The 18,072-nt window shown below is 36.7% G+C and overlaps 2 protein-coding genes across 2 annotated transcripts in view; both read right to left on the bottom strand.

The window, feature by feature from the left end:
- The window catches only part of LOC111224384 (olfactory receptor 51D1-like), a 14,121-nt gene extending 1,763 nt beyond the window's left edge, over positions 1-12,358 (bottom strand). Inside the window, exons 1-2 of the mRNA XM_022748854.1 lie at positions 12,341-12,358; positions 11,465-11,584 (exon numbers count right to left, since the gene is read on the bottom strand). Of these exons, the coding sequence (XP_022604575.1) occupies positions 11,465-11,584; positions 12,341-12,358 (138 nt within the window). The remainder of the gene's footprint in view (positions 1-11,464; positions 11,585-12,340) is intronic.
- A 2,407-nt stretch (positions 12,359-14,765) lies between these two features.
- Positions 14,766-17,218, bottom strand: LOC111224385 (olfactory receptor 52E8-like). Its single transcript, XM_022748855.1, has 2 exons — positions 17,063-17,218; positions 14,766-15,587 (listed from the first exon to the last, which is right to left on the bottom strand). The coding sequence occupies exons 1-2, from the start codon at positions 17,216-17,218 to the stop codon at positions 14,766-14,768; spliced, it is 978 nt and encodes a 325-aa protein (XP_022604576.1).
- Positions 17,219-18,072: the final 854 nt, after the last annotated feature.

Consider the following 18,072-nt stretch of genomic DNA (forward strand, 5'->3'; position numbering starts at 1 on the left):
TGACCACTCTACTTGGGTTGGAAAGCATTCTTTTTTCATGCTGACTGCTATTATTGCATTGAACTGATGACGCAGTGACTGTGTCACTGTGTATATCATTATATTGGGTCCTTGCTGTCTGTGTCATATGCATTTATCTATCATGCACTTCTTTCTGGGCTTTAGATTCACTCCTTGGACAGATATTGGTGTAGAGAGATAAGTGTGCTTCTTTCAGACAGGGAGAGATTCTGCCATTTCAGACATGAATTTGTCATCTGTCAAATGGCATCTTTTTACTGCACGCTGGGAGACAGCCGGGACACCTTCACTGCAGCTGTTACAAGATGTGATTGTCAACAGCCCTCTACATCTGCCATTAACTACGATCAATGGTATAGACCTGGTCCAACACCTTCAGAAAGCACCAGGTCCTGAGGATCCAGCATTGAGTTTTTATATAAAAGCTAATGTGCAATGTACAAAAGGATTGGAGCGAGCAGAACGAGGGAAATTCCAAAGAATGCTATTAAATTCATAACAATAACTTAAAATGTTGTTTTCAACAGCTTTAACAAATCGGTTTGGGACATCAGTAAATGATTCTCTGTGCCTCATTTAAGATAATAGGAACAACAGCAAAGTAAATAGTTGTCTAAACAAAAAAGAAGTTTGATTAAGAAAAACTCAACGTATTGCCATGGATAATATCAGTGTCAATCATATTCAATAAAAAGCCTGTCCTCTTAAACCTGTGATTTTTTTATTTATCATGAGATTTGATCAGATTTTCTAAATGTGCTGTTGTGTATTGGAAAAAAACTTCCCCCTTCTGACCGGAAGGCGAAAGTTTTCTTCTATTGGTCATAGATTTTGGAAAAGTTTGAATGTATATCATTACAAAAGTAATTCAAATATATTGAAGTTATGAAGATTTATTATGTTATATGTTGTGAGTCAATTTATATTTCACTGAGCATAGTTGCATTTTATATCTTTTTTCTTTTTAATTATTTTTTGGGCATTTTGCAATTTATTACAGTGAGAGAGAGGAATTGGAAAGTTGGGCAGAAAGAGAGGGGATTGAATTATTAAGGGCAATGGGTTCGGATCAAACCTGGCGCTGTGGTAATATCCGTTTTTTCCATGCCATGTAATGCTTCGTTCGTTTTGCTTGATTAATTTCCTTTATCCTTACAGATTTTAAGTATTCCGAGCCTCGTTACATTCTGTTTCATCCACCTGTGATAAAGACATGACACAGCTGGCCCTGTCCACTCTTCCATCCACGCATCAGCTACACCCCTGTATTTCAATCAATGTCCGCTTTCTGCTCATCCTGCTGATCATCACCATCCTCACCACGCCTCAACACCCACTAAAACTGGCTGGAATGGCGTTCGAGTGCTACAATCCGCCATCTGCGATCCCCCTCCGTCACGGCCTGCATCTGCACTGTCAAAAAACCGCTACATCCTGATTGGTTTGAAGAATCTGGGTATTGGTCAGTGCACTCTTATGCCTAACCAGACTTTCATCCTCCTGGCCACAGAGTCCCTCTGCACTTCTTTCACTCCAGAGTGTGAATATTACCCAGATTATACTGTGTTCAGAAGCATCTACAAGCCTGAGAAGAGGGAAGCGTCACACATTGTTTTTGTCTGTCTTGTTTGGCTCAACTACTCTTTTACACTACTATTTAAAGATTCTGTTTGCAGCCAAGGGACAAACTACGCAGCACCTTTAAAAAAGCCAGAAACACTATTCTCCATCCTGGTTTCAGTTGCTGTTGTGCATGCTTAACTTAATGTGAGACCCATGTTTTCAAACAAGGTCTACTCTACTTATTGCCACAAAGACAACACTTTGTCCATAAGCCCTTTGCTGTTACGTCATTTGTCCTGATCCTGAGCTCGGTTCGTTGCACCATCGTTTACGGACTGCGAGACCAGACCTTCAGGAGATATGTGAGAGGTAACCTGCTTTGTAAAGTGAGCACAGCAGCCACCCAGAAAATGTCACAAGCGAACATGAGTGTCTATGAGACAGCAGTGATAGAGTTGCTCAGTGTACCAACCAAAATCTGACGTGTGTTGTGGTCAGACCCCTTCCACTTTTTTCACAATTTTATTTTTTGCAGGCGATTATGCAACCATTTTTCCCTAGAAATCTTTACTCTAATACCCGCATGAAAATGAAGTGAAGTGAAAACAGAAATTTAGAATTTTTTGCAAATTTATTTAACAAAGGAAAACTAGAAAAATCAACTTTGGGACATAAGTATTCAGAAAACCGGACTTGCTATGAACAGCTTTTTTTTCTCACAGTAACATGAGGGGGATGATGAAAGAAAAATCAAACTAAGTTCCGTGTTTTCATAAGTGTTTATAAAGGAATTCATACTGACAAGATGTTGCCTTGAGTGTTTGGGTGGGCTAACAAGGGACAACAGTCAAACCTTTGAGGCCATGGTGGGGGACCAACAGACTGCATCCAGGCAGAGGTTGAAGTACAAGAGGTGAACATAGGGAGCAAGCAAGGTCAGCAAGGGGCCTTTAAGGGGGAAAAGGAAGGGGGTGAGATGGGGTTGGTGGGAGGTAGTACTGACAGAATAAATTACTTTCATTAAGCCTGATAATACAAGGGTTTTTCTGCTAGGTAATTGTGGAGACGGCCGCCTACCGTTAAATTTCATGACGCCTTCCGCCTCCGAAAAAATTCTAGTTGGCTTACTATGTTTTGTCGGTACTCGGATGATTTGGCGTTTGTAACTGCAATTGCCGCTGTACGCCACTACGTGCAATGTAGTGGTAACACTGTAAATCGTAATCGTGCATCAGGCAAAAGCCATCCCAAATAAACAAAGAAGAAAAGGGATGTGAACGTGCCTAGAATTTTCTGCATGCAGAAGGAAGGCGACTGATTTGAGTTCAGACATCATTAGTTTTCTTTTAAATAGGGGAAAAAAAAGTTAATTCATGTTTACTAGAAAGAGATATGGTTAATTGTCAGAACTGAAGTAAGGACCTAGTCCTCAGCCACAGATTTCTGGGGGAAAAAAAAAAAAAGGTGCCGGTTTGGACAGGTGACCACCCCCCATATATCACAAAAGTCCCCCAGTCGTATGGCTTGTACTCCCCCAATACCTAATTTTTGGCAAGGAAAACTCTGTAATATGATTTTACATTTAATTTATGACTCCAAGATTCAAACAGATACTCCATCTGGCCTCAGCATGACGCCATTTTTCCTCCTTGGCTCTGATTACAGCAAAGCTGGTACTTTTCCACACTGACACCAGTTTTTTTTTTTTTTATTGTATTAAAAATCCTCAATACTCTACGTCACATACAATGGTTAAAATGGCTAGCCAAGTTTATATAATTTGAAAAGAGTGAAATGTACAACAAGCAGATAGGACATAATAAAAGGAATACCTGTAAATCAAACAATCTCATACTGTAAAGCTGAAAATAAAGAATATGATTCTCAAAGTTATAAATCATTTCTGTGTTTGAACTTTTTAAAGCTTCAGTTAGTGCTGTTGTATTCGAAAATCTAGTAAAAAAAACATTTTTTTGAAAACGCGCCAGAAAAATTCCACTAGAATCAATAATGCTTTTCACAGTAACAGGTAATTTTTATTTTTTTCTAAAATCTCTGGTTTCCTTTAAGTCGGTCCTCGCAAGTTTACTTTGTATTCATAACAAATCATAACAGATAATGTAACTTCTTCATCGTTTTGCAAAACATCTATTCTTTCATTCCTCACATTACTGTTTTACTGTGCAGAGGTCCTGGACGTGTCTGTTACTTCCTTGCCAAACAGTTATAGTTTCAAGGTGAGTCATATCAAGCCAATTTGTAAATGTTTTCCACTTTACTAAATTAATTCGCAATTCATCATTGTTTTTCCAGCATATCATTTTTCTTCAGTTATCATTAAATACTGTGAGCCCTACAGTATGTACAAATTGCAGTTTTTATTACTATTAGCATAGTAACAAAAGAAAATTCACCATTATGATTTATTGCTTCAAACAATCAAACCCTAAAAAGAAAATAATTAACTTTAAGGAAATAAGTGAGTCTTTCTGTTGAAAATCATGATCCATTTCCCAAACTAAGAAAAACATGACTTTAAATTGAGGTTTTGTGGAAATGGTCAGGCCTAGGAATCCTACTGTTGATGTTTCACCCTCATGTGTAAACAGCTTGAATCCCTGCATTACTTCTTCTCTGAACTAAAATTGGCGTGTCTCATGGGCCCCTATTTGTTGCTTTATTTGCTTTGTATCGAGGAACTGAGACAGACCAACATTGTATTCGTACCTACCCACCACTCATCAGTACACCAAAGTCAGATTAAGAAAAGGGGGATGGCGTGGACTTGACATTCATCAGGTTACATGGCTCCAGATGAATGCTGATGCTTGCTCCTGGTCTGCTGTCCTCAAGTGCTACAAAAAGGATGAATCAGCTTAGCACCAGTTTTTTTCATCCATCTAGTTTCAGCACTGTTTAAAATAGTTTAGTTCAACATTATTTTCATGAAATAATGTTTATTTGTTTTTGTCTGAGAAGCGAAATGAGAAGACTGCCGACAAATCTTAGTATGTGGATTTAAGTAGCGCCCTGTTGTCCGGATTTGGTTGGCCAAGCTTAACATAATGACTGCTCACAAATCAAATCAAATATCTGGCTGTTTAGCTGCTAAATGCTCCACTAGGTTCATCAGATGGTCTCTAACTGTGGGCCAGTGGTTTTTTACAGATGTTTTTCTTTAAAAACATCTGCATGCTGTGGCTGAAATGATCACTATGAGAGTGAACCAGATCAGTAAAGTTGTGGAACAGAAATGAAAACAATGAGATGAAACTCACTATAAAGCATGTAACGCAAAATATTCATCTGATATTTTCTGTAGGTTCATCATTACCAGAGACACTTTTCAACACTTTTCACATTATCAGTTGATACATTTGTCATTATAAAAAATGATTGCAAAATTTAAACTGATATATATTCAATATAATATTCATCTTATTCTTGGAAAGAAAGCAAATGAGCATATTTCCAAAACATAAAACTGTTCCTTTAAAGATACACACATGCCAACATGAACACAACTAACACAACCAATAATTTCAAATGACATCTATCAACCTATATAAACTCTTGCATCAACATCCACAAACAGATTTAGTGTTATGTGACACACTACTGGTATGAGCATTCTTTCATGCTGACTGCTATTATTGCATTGAACTGATACTGCATGACTGTGTCACTGTGTATATCATTATATTGTCTTGCTCTGTGTCATATGCATCTATTTATCATGCACTTCTTCTGGGCTTTAGATTCATTGTTGACAGATATTGGTGTAGACAGATATATGTGTGCTTCTTTCAGACAGGGAGGATTCTGCCATTTCAGACATGAATTTGTCATCTGTCAATGGCACTTTAACTGCAGCTGGGAGACAGCGGGGACACCTTCACTGCAGCTGTTACCAAGAATGTGATTGTCACAGCCCTCTGCATCTCCATTAACTACGTCAATGGACTCTGGTCACCCTTCAGAAAGCACCAGGTCTGAGGTCCAGCATTGTTTTTATATACAGCATGTGGATGTACAAAATAATGAATTAGGAGAAATTCAGATGTAAAATATCGTATCAAAATCAAAAACAAATTAGAGATTGAGATTAGATAAATTGGACATGAGTAAAATAATGCACTGTGCTCCATTTAAATATCATCATATATCATATAATAAAGGAAGTACTGCATAGGCAAGTTTTTAAAAACTGCCTGTCCAAGACAAAACCACATGTAATTGGCACCATAGGATAATATTCATGATATGCGCTCCTGCCTTCTATTACTAATTAGGTTAATGTTTTGTTTTATGAATCCTTCAATCATTTTCAGTAAAAAACTTTAAATATATGATTATTAATATATAGATTATTGATAACATCTACATATTATCATGTTTCAAAATGTGCCATTATGTACAGGAAACCTCCCTCTGAACGGAAGGGACGTTTTTATTTGATGTTATAGAGATGAGAAGTGCAGAATGCTGTTCATACAATGAAACGCTCATTAATGCAAGCATGACTTAGCAGCGCCGGGCGGCCCTACACCCTCACTACGCACGTCCGTAGGGCTCCGCAAATTACGCAAGGAGCCCGCCTCCTCCTCGTGTCAACTGTTTTTAAACTTTGATGAGAGGAAAAAGCGGGACTATACGTCCGGTCCGAAAGAGAAAAGACACACTATGTGATTGAAAGGCAGGAACAGCAGTCAGATGAACCTAACAGTAAATAACAGAAGGCTAACGTTAGATCTAGCTTACGTTGCACCTTCTGTCTGCGCAGTGCGTCTCTTTTTTCTCTTACCTGCCACTTCCAGGTCTGTTCTGTGACTTTGTTGTCTCACAAACCTGAAATACAACTAGTCATTACTTTTAACAAACACCGACGGTTTTGATCAAACTGCAGCCGCGAAAAAGAAATCAGCGTCTCACCGTGAACACGCGTCATATGCGCGTGCAGCAGAAGAAACTCGTGCGACAGTGATTTCATAGTCTCTCAGTAATGTTTAGTTACAACTCTGGACTAATACAAGATGAAAGAATGGATTGATCATTGATCATTATTATTTTGTGAATAATATATTTATTATTGCCTACAGGGCAAATATGGACGCATGTCTCTTAGTAAATATAAACCATCATGTATTCAGCCAAGCCACAGCAGAAATTATATTTTATATTTGAAAAATGTGTAAAAGGAAATCAGGGGAGAGCATTTTTTGAATGGGTCTGATGCAGTTAATCAAATGAGTAAATACATCTGCACCTATGCCAACAGGCTAATGTTACATTGTAAAGCCAAAGCTAATGTATAATTTTATGAAGAGTGAAACTATTTTCCAGGCAGCAGACCGGAACCTCAGGGTTACATTTCATTATTTCTACAATTTCCTTTTTTATGTTAATGTTAATATTCCTTATCATAAGATTGTAAAGAAAATATTCTTTAATTTTTCTTTTTTCTTACAGATTTTAAGTTCAAGCCTTGTACATTCTGTTCATCCACCTGGTGATAAATGACATGAACAGCTGGCCCTGACCACTCTTTTCCACGTCATCAGCTACACCCTGTATAACTATCAGCGTACCTTTCTGCCTGCATCCTGCTGATCATCACCATCCTCACCACCCTCAACACCCCACTAAACTGGCTGGAATGGCAGTCGAGTGCTACATCGCATCTGCATCCCCCTCCGTCACGGCCTGATCTGCACTGTCAAAAAAACCTACATCCTGATTGGTTTGATCTGGGTTGTCAGTGCACTCTCTATCCTACCAGCATCCTTCATCCTCCTGGCCACAGAGCCTCTGCACTTCTTTCACTCCAGCAGTGTTTTGTGCGAGAGATTACGTATTCAGAAGCATCTACAGTCGTGAAGAAGAGGGAAGCGTCACACATTGTTTTGTCTTGCTTTGGTTGGCTATCTTTTACACTTACTTTAGGATTCTGTTTGCAGCCAAGGGAGCAACTGCAGACTTTAAAAAAGCCAGAAAACACTATTCTCCTCCATGGTTTTTCAGTTGCTGTTGTGCATGCTTACTTATGTGAGACCCATGTTTGAACAAGGTTTTACTCTATTTATTGCCCAACACTTGTCCGTACGCTTTGCCTGTTACGTCATTGTCCAGATCCTGCCTCGGTTGTTAGCCCCATCGTTTACGGACTGCGAGACCAGACCTTCAGGAGATTGTGAGAAGGTAACCTGCTTTGTAAAGTGAGCAAAAAGCAGCCACCCAGAAGTGTCACCAGAGCCGAACATGACGTCTTCTATGAGACAGCAGTGATAGTTGCTCAGTGTCCAAACATCTGCAGACGCAAACTGCAAAACTCTGCAAAACATGTAACATCATCAATTTGGTGTTTTAAATAATTGTGGTTTTGTCTTTATTTTTTGTTTATGTAGCAGCAGCAACAATTGCATTTAAAATATAAAACCACTATGGACAAATACATTCCAATAAAACTACAGCTCAAAATTTTTCAGGTTTCATCTCAAAAAAAATTTTGTTAAAAAACTGAATTCCAATTAGGGTTGCAAAATGTATCTGTGGTCAATAAATGGGAAAATAATTTTATTGTTCAAAACTGGAATTTTAGCCAATAAATACAGTTTATTCAGAAATGTTCAGACTCCTTCAATGTTTTCACATTCTGTTATGTTGAAGCCTCATGCAAAAATAAAAAGGAATTATTAATTTTCCGCCCATCAATCTCACCTCAATAGCCCATAACTAGAAAGTGGAAGTTTTTTGCAAATTTATCAAAGAAGAAAACTGAAATATCAAATTGACAAAAGTATTCAGATGTGACACTTGAAATTTAGCTCAGGTTCCTCCCATTTCATTATCATCTCTGAGATTGTTCTATACCTTGAAGAGTCCACCTGTGGTCAATTCAGCTGATTGGAGATGATTTGGAAAGTACACACCTTTCTTATATAAAAGGTGTCACAGCTGACAATGCATATCAGAGGCAAAGACCAAGGTCTCCAATCAAGGTTATGAACATCTCAAAGATGATCATGAAGAGTGGGAGGCCCTGAGCTAATTTTTAAGTGTCACAGCAAAGTGGTCTGAATACTTATGTCATTGTGATATTTCAGTTTTTCCTTCTTAATAAATTTGCGCACATTCTATTTTTAGTTTGCCATTATTATTTGTCATTATCATTGAGTGGAGATTGATGAGGGGAAAATACATTTTTTAGATTTTGGCGTGAGGTTGCAACATAAAAAAATGTGAAACAATTGAAGGGGTCTGATACTTTCTGAGTGCACTGTACACATGATAATGCAGAGCCAGGGAACTTTTGTTGCATGTCTATCCCTCTCTCTCTCTGCCCTTATTTTATATTATATATTTATATTTTATTTAACAATGCACCCAACACTACTTGGTAAGATTGAACTTGACTGAAATACAAATAAAAAAATTCTTTTTTCTTCTTTTTTCTTTTAAATCATACAAAAGTCACATCACAGAAATAAAACAATGATCTGGTCTTACTGTGATCATAACCACCAACCTATTATCATCATCATCATGTTTTTCTTTCCTCTGGTAAACACCGAGGAGGACGATGGGAAGAAATCAATTAAGTCGTGTTTCAGTGTTTATAAATGCGAAACTGACAAGCTGTTTGCCTGAGTGTCCGACTGGCCTCAGGTAGGTGGAATAGTACAGGGATGGTGGTGAGGCAGATTAATTAAACCTCTTTAATATGCAACTCTTTGCTGAGAAATATTACACTGAGTTTGTTCACATGTTGGTATTACTGTGTCACCTGCGTCAATTGTTTATTTAACCGCAGCACTCTTTGCATTAAATAGATGCTCTGACATTTTGGAAGAATAAACAGGTAATGTAAATATTTTGCCTGATAATGACCCTATATTTAAGATGAAGCTCAGTTTTCTAATGTCAAGTTTTCTGCAGCAGTTTTCAGACTGTGTAACATTATGATTAATTTGATTATTGGAGATTCACTGCAAAAATACTGATTCAAATACTGCACAATAATGTTTTTGCAGCTGACTGGTCTTTGCAAAAGTTAGATTAGCTTTATAATGTAGCACAAGAAATAAATAATGCTATTATGTACACATTTGAAAACCTTTATGTACTTGCCTTTGTTAATGAAGTAATGAACACTAATACATGTTTTACATTATATGAGTGGATGTTCATGAGAGAAAAAAAAATCTTATCAGGTGAAAAAGGGAATCATGTATGAAATTTACAAACCACTGAGCAACGTTTTTAGGAAATGTTTGTATATGTATTTAACACTCAAAGGGTTTTACTTTAGTGTCGGTTTCCAAATTGCCTGAATAATAATAGTTAAATCAGATTTACAGCAGTGTGGCTGTAGAACTGGATTATTGTATATTTACTGGAAAATCCTTTATTTTCTCAAATATGTGATTTTCAAACAAAAAGAAACATGTGAAACTAAATATCAGCTTTGTTTGCTTTTGTGGTCAAACTAGCGTATGTCATCATAAAGGTGCAGATAAAAGTGAGTTTACCATACTTTGACTGTAAATAGATTTATCAGACTGATTATTTATAGCAGTTTTATGGTAATTTCTTTACATATTTGTCATTTGTTTTTCTTGTTTTGTATAACTCTTTTTTCAGGTCTAGTAAAATATGAGCTATCAGTGGGTCCAGGAGGCAATATGACTTTTCTTATCAGGTTTGTGAAGCAACTGTCTTCATATCAATGAAAAAGTAATAACGTTTGATTATGTGTATGATTTTATCTGTTGCATTGCTAACTGTGATGCCAAAATCTGTTTCTATGTCACTGTATTGAGAGATTTAATTCCTAAAGACTAAACAAGAAAATGCAGTTAAAGGTAAATTTGTGACCTTGATTTTTCTTGATTATGTCCAAATCTAAATGAATAAGTGATTTTATTTTTGATGAACAATGAAAACAAAACATATAATCTCTAAACTTTAATTTCTCTAAACACTGAATCAGTGTTAACTGCAGCCGTTCACAGGAATCACTGACCTCCAACATGACACATTATACCCACCTATTCAAATATCAGTCCTCACACAGAACTCATTGGTCCTGGCACAGATTACTGTCATGTATGTTCAATCTCTTGATTCACAAATCAATTTACTGCAAGTATATTTTCAAACAAAACACCTTCACAAATGAATAATTAATAAAGGTGTTTGCTTGGAAATATACGTTTTATGTTGCTGAAAATTAACTACAATATTTTCTTTCCCTGACTGTTGATCAGCTTCATGTTCATGAACAGTTGATCTGTTACTTAAGATCTCAGTACTTAAATTCTGGTGTTAGCTGGTAAAATATCCTGAATAATCATGAAAAGGCAAAAGAAATTGTTCTTTATTTTGATGTAATCTCAAAACTGACTGGTTTCTGTTTCTTATCTCTTGGCTCCCTCTGTTGCTGGATCAGCTCACATTCATCAGAGACACCTTCACCACAGCATTTGTGAAGAACTTGATGTGGCTCTGGTCTGGCTCACCCTCACTTACATCAATGGCACTTGGTTGCCACTTTTTTCAGACACCAGGTATATATAAATATATATAATATATATATATATATATACACATACACACACACACACACACACACACAACACACACACACACACACACACACACACACACACACACACACACTGCTAATAACTCTGACAGCGGGATTCTGTCTCCAAGACGATTTTCAATTTAATACTAACAGTTAGTAAATATTATGTATGCAACCTATCACATGTCCAAAAAGAGATAGTGTGTGTGTGTGTGTGTGTGTGTGTGTGTGTGTGTGTGTGTGTGTATGTGTATATATATATATATATATATATATATATATATTTATATATACCTGGTGTCTGAAAAAAGTGGCAACCAAGGTGCCATTGATGTAAGTGAGGGTGAGCCAGACCAGAGCCACTATCAGGTTCTTCACAAATGCTGTGGTGAAGGTGTCTCTGATGAATGTGAGCTGATCCAGCAACAGAGGGAGCCAGAGATAAAGAAACAGAAACCAGTCAGTTTTGAGATTACATCAAAATAAAGAACAATTTCTTTTGCCTTTTCATGATTATTCAGGATATTTTACCAGCTAACACCAGAATTTAAGTACTGAGATCTTAAGTAACAGATCAACTGTTCATGAACATGAGCTGATCACAGTCAGGGAAAGAAAATATTGTAGTTAATTTTCAGCAACATAAAACTGCAAGTATATTTCCAAGCAAACACCTTTATTAATTATTCATTTGTGAAGGTGTTTGTTTGAAAATATACTTGCAGTAAATTGATTTGTGAATCAAGAGATTGAACATACATGACAGTAATCTGTGCCAGGACACAATGAGTTCTGTGTGAGGACTGATATTTGAATAGGTGGGTATAATGTGGTCATGTTGGGAGGTCAGTGATTCCTGTGAACGGGCTGCAGTTAGACACTGATTCAGTGTTAGAGAAATAAAGTTTAGAGATTATATGTTTTGTTTTCATTGTTCATCAAAAATAAAATCACTTATTCATTTTAGATTTGGACATAATCAAGAAAAATCAAGGTCACAAATTTACCTTTAACTGCATTTTCTTGCTTTAGTCTTTAGGAATTAAATCTCTCAATACAGTGACATAGAAACAGATTTTGGCATCACAGTTAGCAATGCAACAGTATAAATCATAAACATAATCAACAGTTATACTTTTTCATTGATATGAAGACAGTTGCTTCACAAACCTGATAAGGAAAAGTCATATTGCCTCCTGGACCCACTGATGAGCTCATATTTTACTGAGACCTGAAAAAAGAGTATACAAAACAGAAGAAACAAATTGACAAATATGTAAAGAAATTACCATAAAACTGCATAAAATAATCAGTCTGATAAATCTATTTACAGTCAAAGTATTGGTAAACTCACTTTTATCTGCACCTTTATGATGCACATACGCTAGTTTGACCACAAAAGCAAACAACAGATATTTTAGTTTCACATGTTTCTTTTTGTTTGAAAATCACATATTTGAGAAAATAAATCATTTTCCAGTAAAATAACAATAATCCAGTTCTACAGCCACACTGCTGTAAATCTGATTTAACTATTATTATTCAGGCAATTTGGAAACCTGACACTAAAGTAAAACCCTTTGAGTGTTAAATACATATCAAAACATTTCCTAAAAACGTTGCTCAGGTGTTGTAAATTTCATACCATGATTCCCTTTTTCACCTTGATAGATTTTTTTTTCTCTCATGAACATCCACTCATATAATGTTAAAACATGTATTAGTGTTCATTACTTCATTAACAAAGGCAAGTACATAAAGGTTTTCAAATGTGTACATAATAGCATTATTTATTTCTTGTGCTACATTATAAAGCTAATCTAACTTTTGCAAAGACCAGTCAGCTGCAAAAACATTATTGTGCAGTATTTGAATCAGTATTTGTGCAGTGAATCCCAAATAATCAAATTAATCATAATGTTACACAGTCTGTAAAACCTGCTGCAGAAACTTGACATTAGAAACTGAGCTTCATCTTAAATATAGGGTCATTATCAGGCAAAATATTACATTACCTGTTTATTCTTCCAAATGTCAGAGCATCTATTAATGCAAAGAGTGCTGCGGTTAAATAAACAATTACGCATGTGGACACAGTAAGTACCAACATGTGAACAAACTCAGTGTAATATTTCTCAGCAAAGAGTTGCATATTAAAGAGTTTAATTAATCTGCCTCACCACCATCCCTGTACTATTCCACCTACCTGAGTCCAGGTCGGACACTCAGGGCAAACAGCTTGTCAGTTTCGCATTTATAAACACTGAAACACGACTTAATTGATTTTCTTCCCATCGTCCTCCTCGGTGTTTACCAGAGGAAAGAAAAACATGATGATGATGATAATAGTTGGTGGTGTTATGATCACAGTAAGACCAGATCATTGTTTTTATTCTGTGATGTGACTTTTGTATGATTTAAAAGAAAAAAAGAAGAAAAAAGAATTTTTTTTATTTGTTATTTCAGTCAAGTTCAATCTTACCAAGTAGTGTTGGGTGCATCGTAAAATAAAATATAAATATATAATATAAAATAAGGGCAGAGAGAGAGAGGGATAGGACATGCAACAAAAGTTCCCTGGCTCTGCATTATCATGTGTACAGTGCACTCAGAAAGTATTCAGACCCCTTCAATTGTTTCACATTTTTTTATGTTGCAACCTCACGCCAAAATCTAAAAAATGTATTTTCTCCCTCATCAATCTCCACTCAATGATAATGACAAATAATAATGGCAAACTAAAAATAGATTGCGCAAATTTATTAAGAAGGAAAAACTGAAATATCACAATGACATAAGTATTCAGACACTTTGCTGTGACACTTAAAATTTAGCTCAGGTGCCTCCCACTTCTCATGATCATCTTTGAGATGTTTCATAACCTTGATTGGAGACCTTGGTCTTTGCTCTGATATGCATTGTCAGCTGTGACACCTTTTATATAGAAAGGTGTGTACCTTTCCAAATCATCTCCAATCAGCTGAATTGACCACAGGTGGACTCATCAAGGTATAGAACATCTCAGAGATGATAATGAAATGGGAGGAACCTGAGCTAAATTTCAAGTGTCACATCTGAATACTTTTGTCAATTTGATATTTCAGTTTTTCCTTTTTGATAAATTTGCAAAAACTTCCACTTTCTAGTTATGGGCTATTGAGTGGAGATTGATGGGCGGAAAATTAATAATTCTTTTTATTTTTGCATGAGGCTTCAACATAACAGAATGTGAAAACATTGAAGGAGTCTGAACACTTTCTGAATAAACTGTATTTATTGGCTAAAATTCCAGTTTTGGAACAATAAAATTATTTTCCCATTTATTGACCACAGATACATTTTGCAACCCTAATTGGAATTCAGTTTTTTAACAAAATTTTTTTGAGATGAAACCTGAAAAATTGTAGTTGAGCTGTAGTTTTTATTGGAATGTATTTGTCATAGTGGTTTTATATTTTAAATGCTATTGTTGCTGCTGCTACATAAACAAAAAATAAAGACAAAACCACAATAATTTAAAACACAAATTATGATGTTACATGTTTTTGCAGAGTTTTGCAGTTTGCTCTGCAGATGTTTGGACACTGAGCAACTATCACTGCTGTCTCATAGAAGACGTCATGTTCGGCTTGGTGACATTTTCTGGGTGGCTGCTTGTGCTCACTTTACAAAGCAGGTACCTTCTCACATATCTCCTGAAGGTCTGGTCTCGCAGTCCGTAAACGATGGGGCTAACGAACCGAGGCAGGATCTGGACAATGACGTAACAGGCAAAGCGTACGGACAAGTGTTGTTTGGGCAATAAGTAGAGTAGACCTTGTTCAAACATGGGTCTCACATAAGTAAGCATGCACAACAGCAACTGAAAACCATGGAGGAGAATAGTGTTTCTGGCTTTTTTAAAGTCTGCAGTTGCTCCCTTGGCTGCAAACAGAATCCTAAAGTAAGTGTAAAAGAGTATGAGCCAAACCAAAACAAGACAAACAATGTGTGACGCTTCCCTCTTCTTCAGGCTGTAGATGCTTCTGAACACAGTATATCTGGTACATAACACTCTGGAGTGAAAGAAGTGCAGAGGCTCTGTGGCCAGGAGGATGAAGAGGTCTGGTAGGATAGAGAGTGCACTGACAACCCAGATCAAACCAATCAGGATGTAGGTTTTTTTGACAGTGCAGATCAGGCCGTGACGGAGGGGGATGCAGATGGCGATGTAGCACTCGACTGCCATTCCAGCCAGGTTTAGTGGGGTGTTGAGGGTGGTGAGGATGGTGATGATCAGCAGGATGAGGCAGAAAGGTACGCTGATAGTATACAGGGTGTAGCTGATGACGTGGAGAAGAGTGGTCAGGGCCAGCTGTGTCATGTCATTTATCACCAGGTGGATGAACAGAATGTAACGAGGGCTCAAACTTAAAATCTGTAAGAAAAAAGAAAATTAAAGAATATTTTCTTTACAATCTTATGATAAGGGAATATTAACATTAACATAAAAAGGAAATTGTAGAAAATAATGAAATGTAACCCTGAGGTTCCGGTCTGCTGCCTGGAAAATAGTTCACTCTTCATAAAATTATACAGTTAGCTTTGGCTTTACAATGTAAACATTAGCCTGTTGGCATAGCTGCAGATGTATTACTCATTTGATTAACTGCATCAGACCCATTCAAACTGGCTCCCCCTGATTTCCTTTTACACATTTTCAAATATAAAATATAATTTCTGCTGTGGCTTGGCTGAATACATGATGGTTATTATTTACTAAGAGACATGCGTCCATATTGCCCTGTAGGCAATAATAAATATATTATTCACAAAATAATAAATGATCAATGTCAATCCATTGCTTTTCATCTTGTATTAGTCCAGAGTTGTAACTAAACATTGACTGAGAGACTATGAAATCACTGTCGCACGAGTTTCTTCTGCTGCACGCGCATATGGACGCGTGTTCACGGTGAGACGCTGATTTCTTTTCGCGGCTGCAGTTTGATCAAAACCGTCGGTGTTTGTTAAAAGTAATGAGTAGTTGTATTTCAGGTTTGTGAGACACAAAGTCACAGAACAGACCTGGAAGTGGCAGGTAAGAGAAAAACAGAGACGCACTGCGCAGACAGACAGGTGCAACGTAAGCTAGCATCTAACGTTAGCCTGCTGTTATTTACTGTTAGGTTCATCTGACTGCTGTTCCTGCCTTTCAATCACATAGTGTGTCTTTTCTCTTTTCGTGACCGGACGTATAGTCCCGCTTTTTCCTCTCATCAAAGTTAAAAACATTGACACGAGGAGGAGGCGGGCTCCTTGCGTAATTTGCGGAGCCCTACGGACGTGCGTAGTGAGGGTGTAGGGCCGCCCGGCGCTGTAAGTCATGCTTGCATTAATGAGCTGGTTCATTGATGAACAGATTCTCACTTCTCATCTCTATAAACATCAAATTAAAAAACGTCCCTTCCGTTCAGAGGTGGAGGTTTCCTGTACATAATGGCACATTTTGAAACATGATAATATGTAGATGTTATCAATAATCTATATATTAATAATCATAGATTTAAAGTTTTTTACTGAAAATGATTGAAGGATTCATAAAAACAAAACATTAACCTAATTAGAATAGAAGCAGGGAGCCATATCATGAATATTATCCTATGGTGCCAATACATGTGGTTTTGTCTTGGACAGGCAGTTTTTAAAACTTGCCTATGCAGTACTCCTTTATTATATAATATATGATGATATTTAAATGGGGCACAGTGCATTATTTACTCATGTTCAATTTATCTAATCTCAATCTCTAATTTGTTTTGATTTTGATACGATATTTTACATCTGAATTTCTCCTAATTCTTATTTTGTACATGCACATGCTGTATATAAAAACAATGCTGGACCTCAGACCTGGTGCTTTCTGAAGGTGTGGACCAGAGTACCATTGACGTAGTTAATGGAGATGCAGAGGGCTGTGACAATCACATTCTTGGTAACAGCTGCAGTGAAGGTGTCCCGCTGTCTCCCAGCTGCAGTAAAAGTGCCATTGACAGATGACAAATTCATGTCTGAAATGGCAGAATCCTCCCTGTCTGAAAGAAGCACACATATATCTGTCTACACCAATATCTGTCAACAATGAATCTAAAGCCCAGAAGAAGTGCATGATAGATAAATGCATATGACACAGAGCAAGACAATATAATGATATACACAGTGACACAGTCATGCAGTATCAGTTCAATGCAATAATAGCAGTCAGCATGAAAAGAATGCTCATACCCAGTAGGTGGTCACATAACACTAATCTGTTGTGGATGTTGATGCAAGGAGTTTATATAGGTTGATAGATGTCATTTGAGATTATTGGTTGTGTAGTTGTGTTCATGTTGGCATGTGTGTATCTTAAAGGAACAGTTTTATGTTTTGGGAAATATGCTCATTTGCTTTCTTTCCAAGAATGAGATGAATATTGATATTGAATATATATCAGTTTAAATTTTGCAATCAATATTTTTATAATGACAATGTATCAACTGATAATGTGAAAACAGTGTGAAAAGTGTCTCTGGTAATGATGAACCTACAGAAAATTATCAGATGAATATTTTGCGTTACAGCTTTATAGTGAGTTTCATCTCATTGTTTTCATTTTCTGTTCCACAACTTTACTGATCTGGTTCACTCTCATAGTGTCATTTTCAGCCACAGCATGCAGATGTTTTTAAAGAAAACATCTGTAAAAAACCACTGGCCACAGTTAGAGACCAGCTGATGAACATAGTGGAGCATTTAGCAGCTAAACAGCCAGATATTTGATTTGATTTGTGAGCAGTCATTATGTTAAGCTTGGCCAACCAAATCCTGACAACAGGGCTATACTTAATCCACGTACTTAAGATTTGTGTTGATCTTTTCAT

The sequence above is a fragment of the Seriola dumerili genome, unplaced genomic scaffold (assembly GCF_002260705.1).
Source record: "Seriola dumerili isolate Sdu_G_001 unplaced genomic scaffold, Sdu_1.0 BDQW01000133.1, whole genome shotgun sequence".
Lineage (NCBI taxonomy): Eukaryota > Metazoa > Chordata > Actinopteri > Carangiformes > Carangidae > Seriola > Seriola dumerili.